Here is a 24,011-nt window from a genome sequence, read left to right as displayed (position 1 = left end):
AACGATTCTCAAGGGTTACATATAATATATTATGATCACATACAGCAAATAATAATTAAAATATAGAAAAAGTAGAGCTGTGTTTACGTATTTATAGCTGTGAAAACTTCCATGGCGATTGGTCAAAACAGAGACAGAGTATGATATAATTTACAAAAACATGTAATAATTTACATAAACATGATGAGAATGAGATTGTGTTAAAGTTGATGAGCTACAAAGGCAGGTAAATTATTAATCAAGTAGCTTCTGCAACACCTTCCAATATCGCATGCAAGAAGGATTAGTGTGAACAGCCCTGAGAACCCATCTCAGTGGACTCTGACAGTACTCCACATTGGAAGAAGATTTTGGTCCACCTTTCGATTCTTTTGCAAGCAAATGCATTTGGAAGAAAAGCTCTGCAGGCCTCATCTCTACACACAATATACAATAACATATATACACACTTTAGAATAATAACCCACATTTCATTTGTGAATGTACTGTAATGTAAGGTATGTTAGTGGACACAACCAACCAACCTGGTGACCAAGTATACCATTCCAGGCGCAAGTTTTTCTCCCACTTCTCTTTAGAGCCAAGGCTTCCCTCAGCTTGTGCCAATAATGCTGAGATGATAGGTAGAGGAATAGTAGTAACACAAGCTTTTTTAGCTTTAGTAAGACTCCTAATTGCAAACGATAACAACTCTGAATCACACCCCTCCTTGGCAAGTTCTAAACAGGTGGCACCTGGACCCATCACTTATCTTATTACTCACATCACAAATGAAATGGAAAGGAATGAAATAGAAGACATTAACTGAAAAATCCTAGATAAAATCAGTAGAGACAAATGAATATACCATAACAGAACTGGAGGCAGCTTTCAGCACTTGCCAATGTACAAGCTTGTTCGAGAAACTCCTTCGCTGAAGGAAGATCCTGCTTCTGTATGGCAATCAAACCTTGCACTAGATTATATAGAGCCATCCAAGCATTCCATGATTTCTTCTCTCCCACTACCCAATCTTTAATGTACAGCTCTAAGATATTCGAACCATTTTGCAAAGTATATTGTGCTTCAATCATTTTTAGACAAATCCAACCAATATCACAATCCGTCTCCAACTCCAAACATCTTAAGTACTCTTTTTTAAGGTTCATAATATCACCATCCGATGCATAGGCACGGCATAAAAGCAAATGTGCAAAAAAGAGATAACTATTGGGAATTGCAATCGCTGAAGCAACTTTGGCATACTTGATACAACCATTTTGATTTCCACTTTGCAAACTGATCTCAGAAGCACAAAGTAGAAGTTGGAATTTTTCATATTGATAAGACACTTCAGTCTCAGAATAACATTCATTTGAAAGAGCCACAGAGATTAGCCGTACGAGCATAGTACATAGATTACGAGGAAATCTTTCTTCGCGTGCTTTCTGGAGTAAATTAAGAATAAGTAAATATCTCACAGTCCTATTCCATGGTTCTTGGCGCAAGCATCTGCACATTAAGAAAATGGATCAGATAAAAGAACAAATAAAAGGAACAAGCAAAAATGGTCCTCAATATCTGGTTTGCCTATTCTTTTCACTTTCCAACTTTTAAAGAAACTGATTCAAATTTGAAGGCCTATATGGAACATCCCTTACAACTTCTATCTGAATGGGAATATGATTTCCTTTTATTTTTTCACCTATTTCTTAAAACTCAAGAAGAATTTGCTTCTCAAAACCCAAAACATAAAGCTTTCTTTTAAAGCTATATAAGAAAGAAAAGAAAAAAAGATGCCTTTCAATTGATATATAAGAAAAGGACAAGTTCAGTACTTCTGCAGTTGCGGGATAGCTCCGAGTTCATTCAGACATTGATTTTGACAAGTTGGGAAAGAAAACATTGGGTTATTACTGCTAATTGCATAGCAAGCAACTGCTCCAGCACCAACAATTTCATATGCTGTTTTCAAACCATCGATTGGAGAGCAAGAAGCATTCCCGTTACAGCACCTAGTAGCAAGGTGAGTATCATTCCATTCTTCACCAGATAGCAAAAAATAACCTAGAAGGTTCCTGCTTACAGCATATTTTGTTAGATAAACCGTTGCAAACAACAACAACTAGTATATAAGCCTTCTTTGTCATTCTTTCGATCAAGTTCTAGTTATGTTAACAAAAAAAGTATGCCGTGTAACAAATTTTATCCCCAACTTGTGAGAGATCTTGATATCTAAATTTATATGGTTTTTATCAATATTTTAAACTAGATTTTGGGCAAGAACTAAGGTGTATACTGAGGAAAAAGGGAGAAAATAATATCAAGGTGCTAAACTCAGCATAGCTTAGACATCAATGATTGAAAAATTGATTAGATTTAGACCCCAGGCTCTGACATAAGCATACTTTTAGACATCACACATTAATGCATCACTCTTGTTATTAAATACCTTAACAAACAACTGTTAGGATACATGTGAATAACTTTTCTAAGATGAGCCACTCCACTCTGTATTCCAATAGAATGTCCTGATCCATTTTTCAACTGCATAACAGCGAAATAAATAAAATATCTGATAATATTCAGATCAAGTAGACTAAACAATATAGAATAATCTCAATGAAGTATGAAAAGAAAACTTACTAGTTTACCAAGAGCTATTAGAAAGTGCATTCCGCTTATATCTTCATGAGATTTAACAAATTTACGACTACTAGAAACAACTGACTCGAGTCGATTACTTCCATCAAGAGCATGAATGGCAGACACTATAAAGCTGATTTTTGAACTCTGAAACAGCTCCTTTGGCATTTTAAGAATAATATTGATAGCTGAGTCTAGTCCAGAAATGTAATAAAGCAACCGGCAGATTAAACTGATAGGGGCAGCAACAGAATTATGCTCCATAGTAGAAACATTAGCAGCAAGATTTTTTGCCACAGAAAGGGCTAAATTACTTTCACCAAGTTTCCATAGGGATAAAGCATATATTTGCAGACCTTCCTCGTCAAGCAATCCTAAACCATCAAGTATAAAAATTAAAAAAAATAGGAATTGCAAAAGTAAGAGTTTCAAAGCAGTAGCGAGAGTAAAGGTTAACAGCAATAAAAACAATGAAAACAGCATCAGAAAACCAACAAGCTTGGGAAAATATGTTAACCTAAAATCTGCTAATTTTTGCGGTAAAATTCACATTGGAAGAGTTTGAAATAAAAAGAAACCAGAAGATGGACAGGTTAAGATAAATAACACGAGCCTGTCTCAAGTTTCAGTATCAAGGCTAGAATAATTTAGCTAAAATTAGAAAGAAAGAAAAAAAAACAATCTCAATCCCACTATTTGGCCCCACACAAAAAGAAGTCCAAGTTGCAAGTTGAGTTATAAACTTAGAACCTGCTTTCTTTAACTTTTCACATTCCTCTACAGCATCAAGAGCATTCCCTGCCTGCACCAAATGAAAGTATTGGCTAAAGCAGATATATAAAAATAAAATAAAAAAGTGAAACGCATTTAACATACAGTGCCGTGTGGGAAATAAGATATTTCAAACATGAAAATAAAAATAAATAACCTTTTACTTTGTTTACAAATATTCATGTTCTGTTACACACGCACACGTGCGCGTACCCACGCACACGCATGCGTGCGCGTACCAAATGCGCACACATGCACACGCAACACAGAGACATAGACACAGAAACACACGCATGCGCACACAGACAGACAGACACAGACGCACACACACAGAGACACATGCACACGCAACACGCACACACAAATTGATTGAACTGTATAGTTCAATCACAAACATAAAGATACATAAATGCTTTACCTTAAAAAGTGATCTGGCCAAATTAATTGATATATCTCTGATTTGAGATTTTGAAAAACCTGTTGAAAGATTGGTGAGCGCACAGAGTGCTAGCCTATAGGAAGTAGCAGCACTTTGATACTCAAATCGTGCCTCACAAACCAGCCCTTTTAAATTATGGGACTCAGGACAGTAAGGTGCGCGCTGCACGGCCTGCCTGATAGCTCCATAAACCTGCAATAAAAAATTAACAGCAAAAAGATTGAGGTTCTGAAGCCATTTTAGTCATTGTCGCTTATCCAACCCAACCAACAACAAAACTCAACACCATCTCTATGAAATCCTCATTCAAAACAAAAATAATAATAATAAATCAGAAAAGAAAGAGAACAATAACTATTTTATTAAAGTAAATAAAAAACATTTGGAACCAAAAGAGACCAGCAAAGGCAAAACACCTCCATGAAATCCTCATCAATCTCAAACTACTCTAACCTGTGGAGATGAAAGATGCCCTGAAACTACAGCAAGCTTTGCGAGACCGATTTGGAATTCTGCAAGCTGCATGAAACAAAATTTTAAAAAATGGCTAAGCAAAGATCAAAAGACAAGCCAATGAAGCTACAACAGGCTGATAATTGAGTGCAAATGAAGTTAAGGTATTAAAAGGGAAATGGCCACTAAATCCAATAATTTCCCATCAGCCTAAAATCTTCATGAAACTTAAATCACAGTAAATTAAATAAATCCATCCACTATTCATTCCTACAAAATACATTAGAAAAGCATAAGAATGAATATAAAATTTACATTGATAGATAAAATTCAATAACTACTCTTTTTAATATCAGCCATATTAGAAAAGTAAAAGGGCATATGGATTACAGGAAGTGTCTGAACAGCTCGTAAACAACTCTCAAAAGCTTCATCTGGTGCAGGCTCCCTGAAAATAAGAAGTGTATTCTCTAGTTAATATGGCCTCAGGGGAATACTTTTATACAAATCATGCAGTTCACGTTCGAAATGAATACTTTCAACAATTACCTAGCATGAAAATCAGCTGACATGCCAGCCCATGGTAATGCCAGTGAAGGATCTATGCTTCTGGAACAATCAAAAGCAAGCCTTGCCAGTTGCTTCTCATCCATTCCCCTATAGATCTGAGAAAGGAAATGATACCCAGAAAAAAAAATAATCAAACAAACGAACTTAGCTTCAGAAGATGCTGCTACCTAATGTTTTCAAGTAGCAAAGATAGAGCTGCACGGAATATAAGAACTCATTTTTACATTAACCATTTTTATTTTTATAAAAACTTGGCTCCTCACCTAACTCTATGTACATTCAAGGGCTGTGTATGTATCCAGGAAGGACTGGAATCTCAGACCTTGTGAATTTTCCACTTTCACCATATTACTCAATAAACACCACAGATAAATTAGGTGAGCCATCCTAGGTACGGAGAAGATTTAAGACCACAAAAATATAAGTTTATTGCATTATGCATAACATTCAAAGGCTCAAAACACAAACCGAAGTGCCACCAACCCATCCTACGCATTGTTTGTTCAATTTTAATCTACATATCAACTGTGACAAAGCCAATGCTCAAAAGCAAACCCTGAACTAAAATTTTAATAGTTTCTGTACAAAACCTGATTCAGTATGAGACAGCACTTTGAACAATACTCTTTTATTATTTCCTCAATTCCCACTTCCAATAAAAGGTTGCAAAATAATTATATAAAAAGTGAAGAAGAGAAATTAAGGATGTGAGATAGTACCTTGCCTACAAACTTAGAAAGGAATAAACAATCAAATTAAGGATGTGAGATAGTACCTTGCCTAAGTAGGACCAAGCAACAGCTAGAGATACATCCAATTGCAAACCCCGAATCAAAGAATGTTGTTTCAATGGATTAAAATTAGATAAACATCCCAGAGCCACCCAGAACTCATAATTTTCAGGTTCAAGTAACAAGGCCCCCAAGGCCATCTTCTCTGGTGGCTGCCTGGTAACAAAAATGGTAAGTACAAGAAAGCAACATGAAATTGAATCATACAAAATGAGAAAATCATACCAAGCATTTATGTCAAGACCAGAACACTTGGTGAAAGTGTGGATAATATCTGAACTTATTGCTATATCTGTATAGATATTAGCTTCCCACGGGGTCAAGAGCAAAGCTCGTTGATATGAGCGTCTAGCAGAAGTTGCAGCCAAACAGCAAACATGTTTCCAGGAAATGATGGAGACATTAAAAGCTTCAACGCTAACGCTAAGTTCTAAATTCTGGCTCTCTTCCATCCAGGGATAACATTTAGCATATGTGAGCTAGCAGAAAATGGAAGACATCCATCATTATTAACTGAGTCATTTGGAAACAATCATATTATGACATAGGATGAAATAAGAAAACTTGCGTTACTTTAGAGGGTGAAAAATTGATGAATGAAAAAAAAAAACTCCGTAAATGGAGTAAAGGGTAGAGATGTGGAGTGAATATAGCATGCCTGTACCTTTAGAGCACCATACCTGAATATCACCGTGCAGTTTCCAAATACACGATAAATTTCCAGCTAAGCGCATACTTTCTCTGGCAACTTTAGATGCTTCCTGTAAACAGATCAAAAAGGTTGCAAAGAGGACAGACTTTCTCAACAAAATAAAAAATAAAAATAAAAAGAAAAGAAGTTTCTTACCTCTAACAATGTAGCTCCCCATTGAAACGCTCCCAAATAAATACATTCCTTGGCCCAACCAAGCAACCCGGAAGCAAGCCCGTAGTTTGCAGATATGCATCCAGGTGAGATCTCCAGAGCATGACGGAACTGCTCAATTCCCTTTTTTTTTAAACAAGAAACAGAACTTCCATTATAAATAAAAATCTGAAGAAAATTATATATATTTAAAAAGAAAAACAGCAAACAAACTGAAAACCTAAAGCTATAAGTAAACACCACAATTTAAAGTGTTTTTCCAACAAAGAGTAATCAAAGATAGCAGAAAATGTTTATATTCTTTTGACACTGAAGCCCACAGAGAAGCAAGAACTTCATATTTTCTCACAAAAGATAACAAATCAAGTTCCTTCTCTTCAATCTTCTCAACCATATAACTCAGAAGACTGCCATCACCATACAGTTCCACATACTTTCATCTTACTTCTAACAAAGCCAAAAAATTCCAATCAAATGTCTCATGTGTTACAAGTAGAACCCGTGTAAAATTTAAGAAATTTTCCTTCTGACCCTTGAGAAAAAATAAAGAATCATCTGCAAAGTGCAAACTGAACCCTAAAATGTTCAAACAACGAAACTTCTATTGCCTGATTCACAACCTTCCTAGTACATCTACCACCAATGTTAACTTAGAAGGTGACACTAGATCAACTCCTCTAAGTCATCTTGATGCACAAAATCTTACTCTTGGTCTACCAATTATTAGTACTTAAAAAAGAAGCAGAACTTAAACAACCATTCATCTACCATCTCCACTTATCCCTAAAACTTGATGGAGCAAATTAAATCTTAATCCATGTAATCATAAATGCCATTCAAAATAAAACATAAAAACTTCTTTTCACTTCAAACAATATGTATTCCTCAACTGCTTCATTTTCCACCAACAACACATCTAAGAGCTGTCTTCTTTTCACAAATGCCACTTAGCTTAACAAAAATTCAGCTAACAAGTTCTTCCAATTTATTAACCAAACTCTAGCTACGATATTGATAAGCATGCTACTAAACTAATGGTCTAAAATTACTCACTTTACTTTAATCTGATTTTTTTTAAATAAAACACAAAAAGGTATTGTTAGTCCATCTATGAAATACTTTTCTAGAGAGCATTTTCTTTCAAAATTATACCCGGTTAATTTAGTGGAACTGCTCAATTCCCTTCAAAACATTAAAATGATTCTTTATGATATTGATATTATTAAAGAAACTGAACACCAAGCCAGAACATAATTGCATGCAGTTCAACTTCACAAGCTGCACATCATTATTGCATGCTTACTTATCAAAAGAGCTAGAACAGATAATTCAATAGCAAATTGGTTTGAAAGTTGTTTGATAGACCCCGGGAGTAATAGAGTATAGGAAATAAAAGGGCATATGGCTCATTGTAGTGAGGGAAAGGGGTATATGGGTCAATTTACATATGAGCGAGAATATGATAGTATAAATAGGAGGTAAGAAGAAGGAATAGGGCATGTTGATTGTAATGAATTGAGCAGTAGCTCTTGGGAGAGTTGAGGTCTCTCGAATACCTCATTGTTCAATTGTTTTCTTTATCATTTTATCATTCAATAGCAAATATCAGATCTTCCTTTGTTAGAAAATTCTATCCCCAATTGTCTATATGATTTCGCCTATGATCTCTGTTGTTCATTGAATTCCCTAGTTGGGGTACATCACTGTTGTAGAACTAAAACAAGTACGAGTGATGAGGGAAGAAAGAATACAATTGCTGAGAGATGAAGCTAACCTTCTTAAAGGAGCCAAGCATCAAATGAATGTTTCCACTTTCAACCAATGCAAAGACTTTCATCGGCTCCAATTCAATGGCTCTCCCATAGGACTGTCAGAATACAGCAATAAATTGGGGTTAGACTACTTTGTCAGTTATCCACATACATGACATTATATGAATATAGAACAATATTCGCCTACCTTGATAGCTGCGGTAAACCTGCCTAGTCTGTTGTAGGCAAGGCCAAGAGCCTAAACACAAAGATAGAAAATCAACATTTCTGAAAGCCCAGTGGCTTCAAGGGATAAAGAGAGAAAAACGAAGAGGACAGACCTCCCAGAGATCAGCAGAAGCAGGATAACCTCGAATGGCATGCTGAAGATTCTGCACAGCTTCTGACCATTTACGTTGATGAACCTGCCAAGTGAGAAGCAATGAGCACTGTAGAGATGAGAATGGACGGAAGATACAAAACGAGATACATGTATATATATATATATATATTTATACCTGCAAGTAACCCAATCTCCGAAAGGCCCAAAAGGCCCTGGGAGACTTGTGAGAAGCATCACGGCAGACGGCTGCCTCTAAGGTCTCCTTTCCTAAGCGGTCGAATAAATCGCATAAGGGCTCCCCAGAAAGAGAGTCGTCAGGATTAAGGGAGAGAGCCCTCTGGTAGCACTTAATAGCTCTCTGAGGATCAAGGGAGTGTCCGCCATAGTAATGCCCCAAGTATCTGAATGCGGCGCCGTTTTGGGGGTTGAGTCTGGCGGAGGCTAAGAAGTGCTCTGCCGCTTGTTCTTTGAATGATTTGACTGCCTTATTGTCCTCCTCCATGTTCTCCCACAGAAAAACGCCCTTACATACGTGATTGATTGATGTATTGACTCAGTTTCCATTGATGAAATGAACAAATGCGTAAGATACAAAAATTGAAAAACGCAGACGGACGTACCAGATCAAAATGAAGAGAGAAGTCATCAGGATTGGCCTGAACGGACTCCTCTAGGATTCGCAGCTCGGCCGCCTTTTCTCCTTCCTGTACCAGAAAAGAAAAACCCTTAAACTGAGAGAGTTGGAAAATAAGTAAAGTGAGTGAGAGAGAAGAGAAGAGAAGAGAAGGAAGCCCTAACCATAACGAGGAGAGAATGAGACACAGATAGTAGCTTTGCCTAAACCCTAAGCTTCTGCTAAAACCCTTAACGAAGAAACTTTGGTTGCCTGAGAATGAAGTAAGAATAGAGTGTTGGTCTCTACTCTAACTCTACCGTTGTTTGATAGAAGAAGAAGCTTTTGCTTTTATACTTAATCCTTCTTTTGCTTTCATAGATTGGAATTTCAATTTAACATTTATTTGAATTTTATTTATATTTAATTATCTAATCTCATTATTTTAAAATATATATATATTTATCTAATCTCATTATATTTGTATTTATCTGTTTGTAAATCTTGCAATTCCTTATTTTACATATTACAAAATTATTTCTCTATTTTTTTCTAAAGTATATTCTCTTTCTCCAAAGTCTTCTACTTTTTTATTTAGTTTTCTCCTTCTGTTTTATTTTATTTTCTATTATTTATTTTTGAGGAAATATCATTTTATGGTTTTGTTTGTTTCATTTTTTTTTAGATTTGGAACTCTCAAAATAATTGTAGAATCAAGATTACAATCGATACTTAAAGATGGTTTAGCAATAGTCCCATGAAAACTTTATGCTAAATTGATGCTTTAACAAAGATCTTGTAAAAACTTGATTTTTGAGGTAAAATCAATGATGGATACATGAAAACTTGATTTTTGAGACGAAAAATGAAGCCAAATCAACGTCTAACGATAGTCTAAGTAGTTTGCGATAAAATTTGAAAATTTGGTGATGCATAATTTTTCACTCGTTTAACGATTTTATGTAAAAAAATTATTTTTGGTATTTTTTTAGATTTACACGTTCAAAATGGGTGGAACCTAAACATCGATTATTTAAGTATTAATCTTGATTATGGCCTCAAAAAAACATATCTCAAAATTTGTTGTTCTATATCCTACATATTCTAAAAGTTTAGATATTGAAAAAATACAAAAAAAAAAAAAAAAAAAAAATCACCTAATAAAACCGATAAATAAGTGAAAAATTATACAATACTAAAGTTTTTATCAAAGTTTATTGCAAACTATTTGCAAATCATTGTTAAGCATTGATTTAGCGTTATCTTTTGCCCCAAAAATTAAATTTTCACGGAACCATCATTAGACATTGTTTTGCATAAAAAAATAAAGTTTTCATAGGTTCATCGTTAAACATCATCAATTTAACATCATTTTTTGCCTAAAAAAATTAAGTTTTTATAGGGCCATCACAGACCATCGTTAACCACCAATTTTAATAGAAAATCGGTAATTTTTCAGAGTTCTAAATTTAAAAAAACAACACAAACAAAACTAAAAAAAAAAATTGTACATAAGTGTTCGAAATCCATGAATTAGTATTTTAAGTAAATGTTTCCGTGGATTTAAGCTTTGAATAGATTTTGAATTATTAAAAAAGAAAATGATAGGTTGTTCAATGATGATGAAGCATTTATTGTATGTGTTGTTTTGAATGAGAAGTATATATAAAAAAAATGATGAAATGAGTGTTAAAAGAGGGATTTATGTTCTAGTGAGAGAGAAAGAGGAAAGAGAAGAAAAGAGAGGGAAAATGATAGAAATTGTGCAGGGGCAAACTTGGCAAAATCTAGTTTGAAGGTATATTTTTGTAATAATTTTTAAAGTTGGCCTAGATAATAAATGTAAGGTATTAGGAAGCATAATACCTCAAATTGGAAAAGTATATTTATCTTTGTTACACTTAATAAAAATATATAAAAATATTTTTTTTTATGACTTGAAAAGTTAATTTAAAATATAATTAACCAAATAGTATTAAATGAAAAAGTTATATTTTCAATTTATCAACATCCAACAAGTTCGAAGGATAAACAATGCTTTGTATCTTCATTTTTACTAAACCATGGTATTAGTATCAGTTGATAAAGATCAAAGCATTGTAGCTAATGATTAATTAATGACCATAGTAGTTATTTAGTTGTGTTTTGTTTTTGGTTTGATAGTGTCGACTATTATAGAATTGTAAATAGTGTGTCCATGTCCATATGTACAAAATGAATAATCAATGGCATCCTTTGGCCAAATCAGGATGAATAACATAACGAAAAGTTGAGTTGTGTGGCGGTAGCCAATGCAGATACACGCACTTGCTGATGCACTTTCGTTTCTCGACATCTGCCACGCTTTCAAGGATCACTTCCAACAACCCTTCCGCGCTCAGCGACATGTCCTTTCCGAACACCTCCAACACTCTCGGCGCCAACACCTTTGTTTCTCTCTGCCCTTGCCTTTCCATGCGCACGCTTGCTTCTATGAACTCTTCCTTCGCTACTTTCAGATCCTCAAATACAGTCCTTGCGCTGTATGCTCGAACCTAACATCCATCGTTTCACAACAACAAGCTAAATTAAACCAATCCCACTTCTTCAAATAGGAAAATAAAGGACTATTTTAGTAGATTACGTCATGAGAGCTAGCATACCGCAGGATCAAAGTAATCCCCTGAAGAGAGAGCAAAATGAACCAGTGGCTCCGGGTACTCCAAGGCGTACTCATGTCTTATCCCCCGCGCCTTTAGTTTTCTTCCTGGAAACAGTGTCTGCAGCCACTGCAGCCACCACCACCACCACCACCACATCAAGAACAACATTATACACACCACATTCACTTATAATAAACACTTGATACTAAGACAGAGTACAGAAGAAGATAACAACACAACATACTGGAGCCGAGTGATGCGATCGAATTCCCAAAATGGAGCACTGTATCACATAAGCATTTATGCAATGTCCTCCCACATTGTATGCAGCCTTCAAAAAAATGAGCCATTCGATTACAAATTACAGGATACACTCTAAAATTATCAAGTCATTTTGCCCTGGGCATTCAATTCAGACTATTTGATAGTAGTATCAGTATCCACTTTATTTTACCTTTAACACCGAAGCACTTTTGACACGGTTGCCACTGCCGTAAGCCAAGTGTGCCTGCATTTAGATTCCAAAACGAAAGACTCGTTATTCAACTCTCAAGAACCTCCATCTCTATGGATGATAATATGACATGATATGATATAAATGAACAAACAAACCAGTACATGCATACATGCATCACAAGAGCATTATGAATATTGATCCAAAATGCAAGCTTCTCCTCACGCTTCATCTTTCTTGGGTCAACCTTCTCAAGATTTTTAACCAATGATCTAAAACAGCACATTTGAAACAAATAGATAAATAAATAAAGCAATGATCGATATAACATATATGCAACCAAACAACCAACCCAAGTTACCTGAAATTTTGTAACATTGTAGAAGCGAAGCTAAAACTGTCGTCATCTAATCGAATCTTGAGAACTTGTATCATAGCTGCATAAGGTCCTCCATTGAGTTCTTTGAGCCCGTCATCACTGGCACTACTGTGATTATTGTAACGTGGACTCCAACTATCACAAGCACTTCTGGAAGAAAACAAGGTGGACGAGGTCGAGGAGGAGGAGGAATATGAGGCAGACAGCACAGCCATAGCCGGGGCTTGAGGCCGAGTAGGAGTAGGAGTGACGAGCTTGCAGTAAATGGAAGAGATGCATCTCACTATATCCTGTGACAGTCTATCAGGAGCAGCACTAAGGCAAGAACCACCAAGGTGATCAGCTAGGCTGCGGTGTCCTGAAACTTTATGGTCCTGCAATATATACCACAATCATCATATTTTTCATATATATAGTTATCAAATGTAGATGATGGAGTTATAGAGTGATTTACACTTACCCTTTTAGTAGGTGTGGCTTTTTGGCTAGTCAGATGGCTCTGATTACATGGGCTCGTCCAAGCAGCAGCTGCAGCAACATCAGCAGGGGCAGCTCTAGCACTAGTACAAGTACTAATAGGAGTACTTGGCAAGGTTGAGAATTGGCCATCAAAGGCTGCCCGGTAAAGAGAGAGAAGATGGCGTTCCAAGTTCAAAATCTGACGCTCAAGTGTGGTTATCTCCTCCTCCAGCTCCGCCGCAGACGACTGTTTCATTCCAACCCCAAAAGTCCATGTTAAAATTCAACTACAACTCTAACCAATTAGACTAACAAATAATCAAAAGAAAATAAAAAGAACACCTTAGGTGTGCTAATGGTAGTAGAAGCTCGAGCCAGGGAAGATGAAGTCCTATCCAACTGTGTGAAAATGAAGAAGAAAGTTCAGTGTTTGTTTGTAGTCTGTAGGTTGAATAAGAGAAGAAAAAAAAAAGCATACTCACAGGATGATTAAAAAAGGAAGACAGCCTTGGTGACATGTTAAATACATTTTTAAGAAAGCCACCATTGGAAGGATAAGAGAGAGAAGGAGAAGGACAAGAGGAAGAGGAAGAGCGGCTATTATCAGGCCTCATCATAATTCTATTTCAGAAACAGAAGCTTTCTTTCTGATACAGTGGTCTTAACAGAGTAGCAGAGTCAAAAGTCCAAAGGGGCATTTCAACAAATGGTTGTATTTCTAGAAAGAAAGTTTTTGTTTTCTGCTTCTGAAAAACAGAAGTAAGTAACTAATAATAACTGTAAATTGTGTAAGCCCACAAAAAAGAAAAAAGAAAAAAGAAAAAAAAATCTGTCCATAATGCCAAAATAGAATTATTGAGTAGATAAAAGCAGATGACCCACCACAAGATATGGAGTGGGTGTGGTGTTTGTATAATTATAATTGGAAAAAAAAAAAACAGAATTTGGGAAGAGAAAGTGTTAGAAAATGGATCTGTTGGTACACAAATGCAGTATTAGTAATAGTATTAATAAAGAAGAGATGCATATATACTCATGAGATTAGGTGGAGGAAAGTAAACTGTTATGATTAATTAAGCCAAATAAAAGAAGACAATGGAGTGAAGGGGCAGGTGAGCTGATTCATTATTTCTGGCTATATATTCATTCATCATCATCCTCTGAAACACATCCTGATGAAATAATAACAATAATAACAATAATACTAATAATATTAGTATATATGTACTAACTATTACTATATATTATATGGTACAGTTAAGCTAGCATCAGCTAAATATATAATAGCTAGGGTCACATATCACAACACAACAGCTGTTTCTGTAATGATCATTAATGGAGGTGGGGACTGAAGGAGGCACACACACATACACACTCAACTCAAGTCTCAATCTCTAAACCTAAAATCTTTCTTCTTCTACCTTAACAAGATTCCTTGCTTCTTTTATAGGCCATACTTATTACATTCACAGTTGCTCAACTCTCTCTCATCAATTCATAATATATATATATATATATACTATGCATATTATATTATGGCCTAGTGCACATAAAATATACTCAAACATTAACGTGTCACTGATTTTTAAACCGTGAGTCCTAATTTTAATAAATGTGATTGGTTAGGCTAAACTGCCACATCACTATATGTAATATTTGAGTGTATATTTTTGATACAGATATCATTACTTGCAATATTATATATATGTTAAGCACATGTTTTTAAAATTCTAATAGGCGAAAAATGTAATCTTTTATAATGTTATTTTGTAAAATGACATTTCAAATAAAGTGTGGAGAGGTGTAAAAGAATTTAAAAACAAAAAAATTATTATACATAATGACTGCAAAAACAAAGCTAGTTTGCCCAAGACCCTTTTTTAATTAGTAGAATTAGTCTTTAAAACACACTTGACAATCTATTTAGAGACTATTTTCCCAAAAAAAATATCACATTTTGTAGAGTGACATTAAAATAATGTTCTATATATACTAATTAATACACATATATATATATATATGTGTGTGTGTGTAAATGTAATGATGGGTGCAGAAGAATTCCTTCTTAGGTAGGCTAGCTAGCTATTGATCAAAGCCAAACTTGTAAATGAAAGCATTAATTGGACCCATAAAAGGAGTTGGCAAGCCTATGTAAGCTCATATTGAGTTGGCATGTGGATACTATGTTAACTAATTTCATGTCTTTTCTTATGATTGTTATTCTTATTATTTTAGGCTCTTAATTAATAACTGACTTTTTTTAAGGGGTATTTGGAAAGTTACTTTGCAAAGAATTAATAAACGCATACTAATCAACAAAAAATATATATTGCAAGAAATGATGTATCATATTCAGCAACTCAAGTGGGATTTCAAGAAAAAAAATACATAAATAAAATGAGTTTTGATATGATATATATGAGAAAAAGAACCACCTATGTTATTTTTGCTATATTTCACAAAATAATGATATATATATATACTTTGTTCTTGGAGCACATAAACTATTTGAGTCCAATCCATTATATTTTTTTCAAGTACAGCCCATCAACACTTGGTCCAATCATACATTTGTTAATTTCTTCTAGCTGTTTTAAATCAATTAGTATCCAATATTATGGTATATATAGTTAATTTGGTTCACTTTCATCAACTTCAAGAATTATATAAAGATATGGAGAAAAGAAGAGTGGAGCCCCTTGTGGTTGGTTGAGTTGAGCTAGCTAGGCAAACAATTGTTGTTGGAGAATTAATTGTATAATATTGATAATTAATCAATTAATAAGCAGACATATAATATTATTAATTATTAGAATGAATTAGGAGGAGGTCCCCATTAGTCAACGGTCAATGAATTCAACAAGGTGGGTAGATGGCTAATCATCCATTTATATTCATCATGATTCATATGCTTATTTATATATATATATATACACCCACCCAAATAATATTCCTATACACCAAAACCCAATAATTTATATTTTATAAAAGGGCAATTTCATAGTCCCTCTGTAATGTCCCGAATTTTCCGTTGTGTTTAACAGCGTGAACAGTAGGCCGGGAGGGCCATACTTGCTTAATTAAGTTATTAATTGATTAAATGCATGTATATATTGATTATAATATGATATGATGTGAAATGCATGCATATGTGTCCATATTTCTTATTACAGGGGTGTGATGGTAATTTGGCCCGTTGAGGGTAAATTAATTATTTGTTCACATGTTGGTGATATAATTTGAGACCACATTAAGATGTGGGTTTGTTCGAGCCATTTGGCATGAGACGATCAAGGAATGTTTAATGTCGGTTTGGTCATAACGGGCTTAAGCTCGGGTCTCGGGGTGTTTTAATGATTAGAGTGTTACCGGGCATTAAAGGGTAACGGGATGTGAAATGTTGGTGTTTGAGGATATTGAGATTAGCGGGAAAAGGGAAACGTTAATTATGATTAACGGGATTGGTGGAAAATACCAAAATTACCCTTGCGTTGGTTTTAGAAGCTTTATTATACCTAGGGGTATAATGGTCTTTTGTGTTATGGATATATATGATGTATAGATGGCTGTGAAACAGAACCCAAAACAGAGTTCTCTTCTTCTCCTTCCCGTACCTTCTCTTTCCTTCATTTTCTTTGCTTCTTCTTTGGAGATTTTGAGCTCAAGGGGTGGAACTAAGCTAGGAAATCAAGGGGCTTAAGCTATAGACTTGATTCAGCCATTGGAGAGGGTTCAATTCCAGGTTTGAGGTGAGTTTTATCCATTGTTTTACTGGTTTTGCTCTGTTTTCGTTCATGGATTTCAGCTCTTGATTTAGGTGTGGAAAGTTGGAATTAAGGGGAGTTCTTGAGGTGTTTTACTTGGGTTATGATGAGGGATAGTTATGGGTGGTGTTTGGTGGTTTAAATGGGTATTTGAAAGAGGTTTGGGTGGTGTTTAAGTTGGGTTTGAAGGGTTGGTTCCAAGAGAAATCGTAGGGGAAGAAAAACAGGGGTTTTGGCTGAACTGGGCGTTGCGCCACGGCATGGCCAGGGTGAGCCACGGCCCTTGGTGAAGGCTGGGTTTAGGCGCCTCTGTTTGAGGGGCGGGCCGCGGCATGGCCAAGGAGGGCCGCAGCCCTTAAGGCATTTTTGGCCAAAGTGAGTTTTTTAGCATGGGGATTCAAGCCTAAGGCCTCGGGAATGAACCTACTACCCGGTTGAGTAGTGTTTGAGGTCCCGGAAGTTAGGTTTTGGTTTGGGGACCTTTTATTATTCATTTTATTGATGGAATCCCATAATTTGGTTATGACCAGGTAACTGCTAAAGGACCAAAAGGTTGATCGTTCTCAGGGTCACTCTTTTATTTGTTCTTGCTCGGACCAGAGGTAAGAAAACTGCACCCCAAGTGTGACATGCGTGGATATTTGTAAGGCATGTTGATTGTGTAATATGGACATGGATTGAACATGGAATGCTTAGCGTATGTTGTTCGCTTGTGCATAGCACTGACTAATTAGTCAGGTTTGGCAAAGGTGCTAGTATCAACTGTGAAGCTGTGACTGATTAGTCAGGTTCGGCAGTGGTACTGGGCACTGGTCACGTTGCACTGACTTGTCAGTCAGAATTGGCAAAGGTGTTAGTGTCAGCTGTGAAGCTGTGACTTATTAGTCAAGTTCTGCGGTGATACTGGACACTGGTCACTTAGCGCTGACTTATTAGTCAAGGATGGACTTAGCGTGGTTCACGCAAGCCAACGGAGATTAGATCTAATCGACCATTAGCACTGAATGACTCAAAGAGCGTTAATGCCTGACCGACCCTGAGGGTCGATGAATAAACAGAGCTTGGAGGCTAGTGGCTTACCTAGCAGCCACTCTCCTGCTAGAAAAGAGAGCTTGGAGGCTAGTGGCTTACTTAACAGCCACTCTCCCGCTAAAATCATGTGATGTTCATTCGCTTGTTTGAAAGCTTTATGTTCAGTATGATTATAATGATAATCATTTGATAATGTTTATGAGAAGTGTTATGTTTTCTTGCTGGGCTTTGGCTCATGGGTGCTATGTGGTGCAGGTAAAGGGAAAGAGAAGCTCACCTAGCCTTGAGTGGAGAGCTGATGTGGTGGTGTGTACATATGCGGCCGCTTGACCACCACGGTCAAGGTGTTCTCAGAGGAACTAGGGGGTTTACCCTACTTTTGCCGCTTAGGTCGGCGGGATTGTAAATTTAAAACTGTAATGACCATTTTGAACTGAGAACCACTTGTAAATGTTTTGTTTAGCTCTGCAGAGCAATTTGTAATAAAATCTTCATTTCCTTTTTATTGGTTTTGTACCTTAACCTGTTAATTACACTTAGAGCACGTTTTTGACCAAAGAACTCAGGCAATGAGTCAAATTTCCGGTCCACCATTCACCGTAACTGTTCTGGGGTAGCCAGGGCGTTACACCCTCACTTGTTTTGGAGGGACTAAATCCATCATAGATTTTTAACCATTAGATTTAACTATAAAGTTTGTCAGCCATCAGATCAATTTATTTTGTAAAAATTTGTTAAAATACCACACTACCCTTAAAAACTTCTAACTTGTTAGAAATTTTTTTCAGTGGGGTCTATTACTCTTTATCAATCAATTGCTTAAAAAAAAAAAAAACAATCCTTCGTCTCTCTTCTTCCCTCACGTCCATCATCTGTGCATGCATTTCCTTCTCACTTCAAAAGACCATATTTATCTTCCCATCTCAATCCTTGTCGGCATGGCTGCTGTAACCTCAAGAATGCAACTCTAACTCAGTGGACCCAGTCGATTTTCTACTCCACCCAACTGCCAAGTCAACTCTAACTCTGAATCTCCCTTTCCTATTATATCTATTATTTGTTTGTGTATTTTTGGTTGGGCATTAGATATATCTTGATTCTTCTTTTGGATATACTCCATGAATCAGTCATTTCTATTGGTTGTAAAATATCTCCATCTCTTTCATTCTCCTAGGTTGGCGGCGACAAGGCGTAGAGCACAGGCACGAGGCTAGAAATGGTGGCTCAACTTCTCCATTACGGTGGGTCGAGTTCTTCGCTAACGGTGGCTAACAGAGCTCTTCGCACGTGATGGTGGCCTTGGGTTAGTTCAAAATAAGGTTTTGTGTGCATTTTTATAATTTGATTTTATGAATGATGTTTAAATTTTTCGATATGTTGTTGAAAATGATATATGTATATATATATATGCATATATATTTATGATTGATGGGGGGAGAGTTAGGATTGTTGGGGAATAAATGAAGCATCTCTAGGAAAAAACTTTAAAAAATCTTATAAAACAACTACAAAATATATATCAGTTTTACTTACGTGGTTATTGTTGCATCTCACTCAACATAACATATAAATCACTTGGCGGAAGCACAATGCTTACGTTACCAAAATCACAAATATCTCTCAAATTCATATTAAGTTTACGATCAAGTCCTCAACTGTACATATTTTTGGACAGGGAATTACTTTTTTACCCCTACTTTTTATACCTACGTCACCAGCAACTTTTTCCAACCGGTTCACACAACCGGTCATTACAAGTCAAAAGCAAATGTGAAAAAGAGACAAACTCCTATAAAAATTTGACACTCGGGAAAAAAATGGGCCCCAACATAACATATAAATCTTATAAAACAACTACAAAATATATATCAGTTTTACTTACGTGGTTATTGTTGCATCTCACTCAACATAACATATAAATCACTTGGCGGAAGCACAATGCTTACGTTACCAAAATCGTAAATATCTCTCAAATTCATATTAAGTTTACGATCAAGTCCTCAACTGTACATATTTTTGGACAGGGAATTACTTTTTTGCCCCTACTTTTTATACCTACGTCACCAGCAATTTTTTCCAACCGGTCATTACAAGTCAAAAGCAAATGTGAAAAAGAGACAAACTCCTATAAAAATTTGACACTCGAAAAAAAAATGGGCCCCAAACTAAAGGACTCAGTCCTATGAGGGACTAAAAAATTCGCCTAAAGTAGTTCAATATAGCTTATAACTCCATTATATTTTTCTCACCAAATTTCGAAATTGTAGAGTTTCTTTTCATGCAATTTTTCATATAAACTTTATGTTTTGTGTAGAGTAGAATTTCAATACTTTATGTTTTGCCGGCGGCACAAATTTGCCGACGTGAAAAAAGTGCCGGCAAAATATGTTTTTCTTATAAAATTTATCTTTTAATTAAATATTTTTTAAAAAGGAAAAATTAGTTCCCCAACCTATTGAGTAGAGTAGTCTAATACTTTATTTTCCATCCCAACACATATATTAGTTCTTTTAAATCTTTGATAGTGTTAAAATTAAAAATAAACACATAATTAGAATAAAAATCACTATGAATATTATATTCTTTAACATATATAACTATGTTCATCTATCTTGCCACAACATAAATAAAAAGTTCATTTTAAAATGTATAATTTAATTTTATGCATGTGTTATACTATAATTATGTTGAGTGGTGAGTTTTATTGTTTAATTAATTATATATATATATAATTAACACACTCGGTGTACATAATAAACCAGACAAAATAACAAGCTAGCTTGACTTGAATGACTTTTATATGGTTTAAAGTTAGGAAGACACATTCATTTTAATTTATATATATATATGTAAATAAATAATTAGTTGATTAAAAAGAATGAAAAATAAAGAAGCATCAATAGAATAGAACCATCCTATTAGCTTTTTGAGGCTATAGCTTAGGTGCACTGTCACGACCCGAGTCCTAGGCCGTGGCAGACTTGTAATATCTATAACTTGGGTGGTCAAAGGTCAAACTTTGACCTTCGGTGGAAAATAGTCTTTATAAATGATCCTTTAATTTATATTAAATATTACTATAATTATAAGTCGAAACAATGGAATAACTCCTATAATTATATATGAAAATATTACGGATAAAAATAGGATCATTTATCTTAATACATAGAATAATAATATTCTCACAGTTATGTAGTCACCAAACAGTTAAATTTAATAAGTCATAAAATACCCAAAATAATACTTAGCATCCACCATTCCTCATTTCTAACTAGGACATAGCTAATTTAGATGTATAGACCGATAGGTTCCAAATTAAATACATACAATGGTCAAAAGATAGGACTATGGCACTAAACAGATTGGCTTCAGCAATAATTCACACTTTTCCACGTTCGCGTCACTAGGCTCCCGGAATGGGAGAGATAGGGGTGAGCTTATAAAGCCCAGTAGGAAAGCAACTAACAACATAGGACTCAAAAGTTCAATAAAAACCCCTGCATGGTTAGCTTTTTAAAACAAAACATACATCATCATGTATAAACCAAAATAGAGAGAAACCACAAATAATCATAAGAGCATAGCTACCAGTGCACATCACACCGTCCACTAGACCCCTAGTTTCCGTTACCCACCATAGAAAATCCGACATCCTAAACCGGGTAGCCGGACCTGATAACCACCACAATGGCGAGGCTCAGAACACTTCATGTATACAGATGCTAGGTCTTTACACCTACAGGTGAGTGGGCACCTGATCTACCTATGATGACACAGAGACTAGGTCGTGAAACAACAACGTGCACCAATCATGATCACTATGGCTCTCATCGGTATAACCAAATGCAAGTAAACATGAAAAGAAAGAAACATATTCCCTTTATATTTTAGAAAATTGGGCAACATAACAGCTACATTTGAATAAACCCAAAAATCATAACCTGCATAAATAAGTGAACAAAAATATATATTTGGCACTCAGTGCCCCCATAACAGATCAGAAAACATGCAGGTTAAGTTTTCAATTTTTCAAACATTTTATAAATATCGAAATTGGAATATGTTGAATGCAATTTGATACGAGTAAAATAAGTCCAATAGTCTATTTGAGTCCCTACCTCTTTAGATACCTCCTTAGAATTTAATACGAGCACAAAGCAACGCTCCTAAGCTTATCGATGATCTTAGAATGATTTAGTCCGATTTTAATATCACGTTTTTCCTACGTGCACCAAATGAGCAAACGATTATCATCATAGCATTCCTTATTCAAAATCGTGTCCAATGACATATAATATGACCATATTTAAAATTTCAAGTTCTGGAACCTTACCCAAGCGGTGCCCTATAGCGGTTGGTGGCGGTACTGGAAACGTCGACGAATATATGCATGTCATATATCAAAACGATCCTCTCGATGAGTACATCACGAAAGTACAGCTCCTTCGCCCAAATGACCTCCGGTGTCGCCGGAAAATGCTTCCAAAGGGCGGAGATACCCAAAATCTTGCCGGAGAAAAACGGCGAGTTGACCGGAATGAATTAGTGGGTTTTGTTCCTCTCTCCACGCTGGTTCCAAGGGTATCAACCACTCATCAAGAGGTGGTCGGAGTTGGCCGAAAAACACAGTCAAAGTTGACGGACCAAAACTTTGACTGGCGATTCTGAACGATTGACGGAGAGTTGGGCGGTGCCGCTTGGTAGTTGAGGTCGCCGGAGCAAGGCGAAACCGATGAGTTGGCGCGCGTCAAAAATGGTGGCCGGTGGTGGTTGGGTCTGGTGCCTTGCCATGGGATGCCGAGAGAAGAAGAAGAAGAAGAAGAAGAAGAAGAAGAAGAGGAGAGTGTCGGGGAGAGAGAAAGAAAAAGAAAAGAAAAAAAACTGAATATATAATTAAATTTTTAAAAAAATTCCTTTATTTTCCTCCCCTTTTTGACTTTTCCAACCTGAGAAAAATCTCAGGTTTCACATGCACTATACAAAAATGACTTTTAGCGTCAGCTTATAACTAAAGCTAAAGCTAATAATAGCATCAATTCTATAACTGATGCTGAAGAGTGTGACGCGATAGGGTCTTCTTTTAGCGTTCGTGCACAACCAACACTGAATGTGTTAATAGTGTCGATTTTACACTAATGTTATACACAAAAAATATATATTCAAATAAATACCAAACCTAGCTTCAGAAATTCAGCTTCAAATGCACTAAATCAAACAATGTAAATATACATCAAAACTTATATTTCAAAACAATATTAGAAACTCACTTTACATATTATATTTTTTTTTTCCATAAACAATATTACTAAAATCTAGAAACTCCAACATCAATAACAAAAATCATAAGCAGAGGATAACCCAGCGCCATGAAATTTGCAAGCCACCTCGCCATCATCACTACAAAGTGTTGGAATTTATTAAATACATAGTGAAGTAAGTTATGCTCAAAGAGATGCAAAATAATAAACTATTTCACTAAAGTCAACATGAACGGGTTAACTTTTGTTGCATTTTAAAATTATCTTTTTGGGTCTAAAGTATTTATTTAGAGTATATATGAGTACCCAAAAATATTGGTGACATTTGGAAGTGTTTTGGATCAATGTACGAGGTCAGAAGTCAGTGCAACAGGTGTTGCATCGCCTGTTGAGAGCCTGGTAGGCAATGCATCACCCTCATGCAGGCGATGTATTGCCTATCTGGGTAGTTGTAAGACAAGCGTTGCATCGCTTGGTGAGAGGCGTTGCATCACCTATCTTACAACTACCTAGATAGATGATGCATCGCCTGCATGAGGGCGATGCGCATCGCGTGGGCCGTCCGCACAGATCCGTACAGTTACGTGGTTTGGCTCCAAAACTTAGTTTAAAATGCTCTAATCTCATTGGTTAACACTAATGATGGTTCCTACACTATTTAAATGGTTCAATGTATTAGTTTCAAGCAATCTCTTATGGGAGGCTATGAATAAAGTTTTTTGGACAACAATTCTATTGTGTCAAGCTTTCATGTTCATCTCCATTGATTTATTATATTAAATCATAATTTTATTATGATATT

At 35.7% G+C, this 24,011-nt stretch overlaps 2 protein-coding genes across 2 annotated transcripts; both read right to left on the bottom strand.

Moving 5' to 3' along the window:
* Positions 1-63: 63 nt before the first annotated feature.
* On the bottom strand, positions 64-9,536 carry LOC133805293 (tetratricopeptide repeat protein SKI3). Its single transcript, XM_062243428.1, has 21 exons — positions 9,407-9,536; positions 9,229-9,312; positions 8,784-9,131; positions 8,607-8,690; positions 8,474-8,524; positions 8,289-8,381; positions 6,497-6,637; positions 6,330-6,410; positions 5,875-6,128; positions 5,634-5,805; positions 4,838-4,953; positions 4,679-4,736; positions 4,289-4,354; positions 3,815-4,027; positions 3,376-3,427; positions 2,626-2,999; positions 2,432-2,526; positions 1,818-2,057; positions 848-1,491; positions 525-734; positions 64-416 (listed from the first exon to the last, which is right to left on the bottom strand). The coding sequence occupies exons 1-21, from the start codon at positions 9,407-9,409 to the stop codon at positions 235-237; spliced, it is 3,561 nt and encodes a 1,186-aa protein (XP_062099412.1). The 5' UTR covers positions 9,410-9,536; the 3' UTR covers positions 64-234.
* Positions 9,537-11,191: 1,655 nt separating this feature from the next.
* On the bottom strand, positions 11,192-14,285 carry LOC133804540 (uncharacterized). Its single transcript, XM_062242696.1, has 9 exons — positions 13,638-14,285; positions 13,498-13,554; positions 13,157-13,402; positions 12,679-13,070; positions 12,490-12,589; positions 12,318-12,371; positions 12,108-12,194; positions 11,864-11,989; positions 11,192-11,755 (listed from the first exon to the last, which is right to left on the bottom strand). The coding sequence occupies exons 1-9, from the start codon at positions 13,770-13,772 to the stop codon at positions 11,444-11,446; spliced, it is 1,509 nt and encodes a 502-aa protein (XP_062098680.1). The 5' UTR covers positions 13,773-14,285; the 3' UTR covers positions 11,192-11,443.
* Between the last annotated feature and the right edge of the window lie 9,726 nt (positions 14,286-24,011).

The sequence above is a fragment of the Humulus lupulus genome, chromosome X (assembly GCF_963169125.1).
Source record: "Humulus lupulus chromosome X, drHumLupu1.1, whole genome shotgun sequence".
In the NCBI taxonomy this organism is placed as follows: domain Eukaryota; kingdom Viridiplantae; phylum Streptophyta; class Magnoliopsida; order Rosales; family Cannabaceae; genus Humulus; species Humulus lupulus.
Note: the sequence above shows the minus strand (reverse complement) of the source record. Positions and strands in the feature narration are given on the sequence as shown.

Excerpts from the sequence above, each read along its gene's own strand:
- LOC133805293 (XM_062243428.1), bottom strand. Across the intron at positions 8,691-8,783 it reads GGAGATTGGGTTACTTGCAG|GTTCATCAACGTAAATGGTC; the intron begins GTATAAATATAT and ends CTCACTTGGCAG. Across the intron at positions 4,737-4,837 it reads TCAGCTGATTTTCATGCTAG|GGAGCCTGCACCAGATGAAG; the intron begins GTAATTGTTGAA and ends TCTTATTTTCAG.
- LOC133804540 (XM_062242696.1), bottom strand. The coding sequence starts at position 13,772 with ATGATGAGGCCTGATAATAGCCGCTCTTCCTCTTCCTCTTGTCCTTCT. Across the intron at positions 13,071-13,156 it reads AAGCCACACCTACTAAAAGG|GACCATAAAGTTTCAGGACA; the intron begins GTAAGTGTAAAT and ends TATATATTGCAG. Across the intron at positions 11,990-12,107 it reads GATCGCATCACTCGGCTCCA|TGGCTGCAGACACTGTTTCC; the intron begins GTATGTTGTGTT and ends TGGTGGCTGCAG.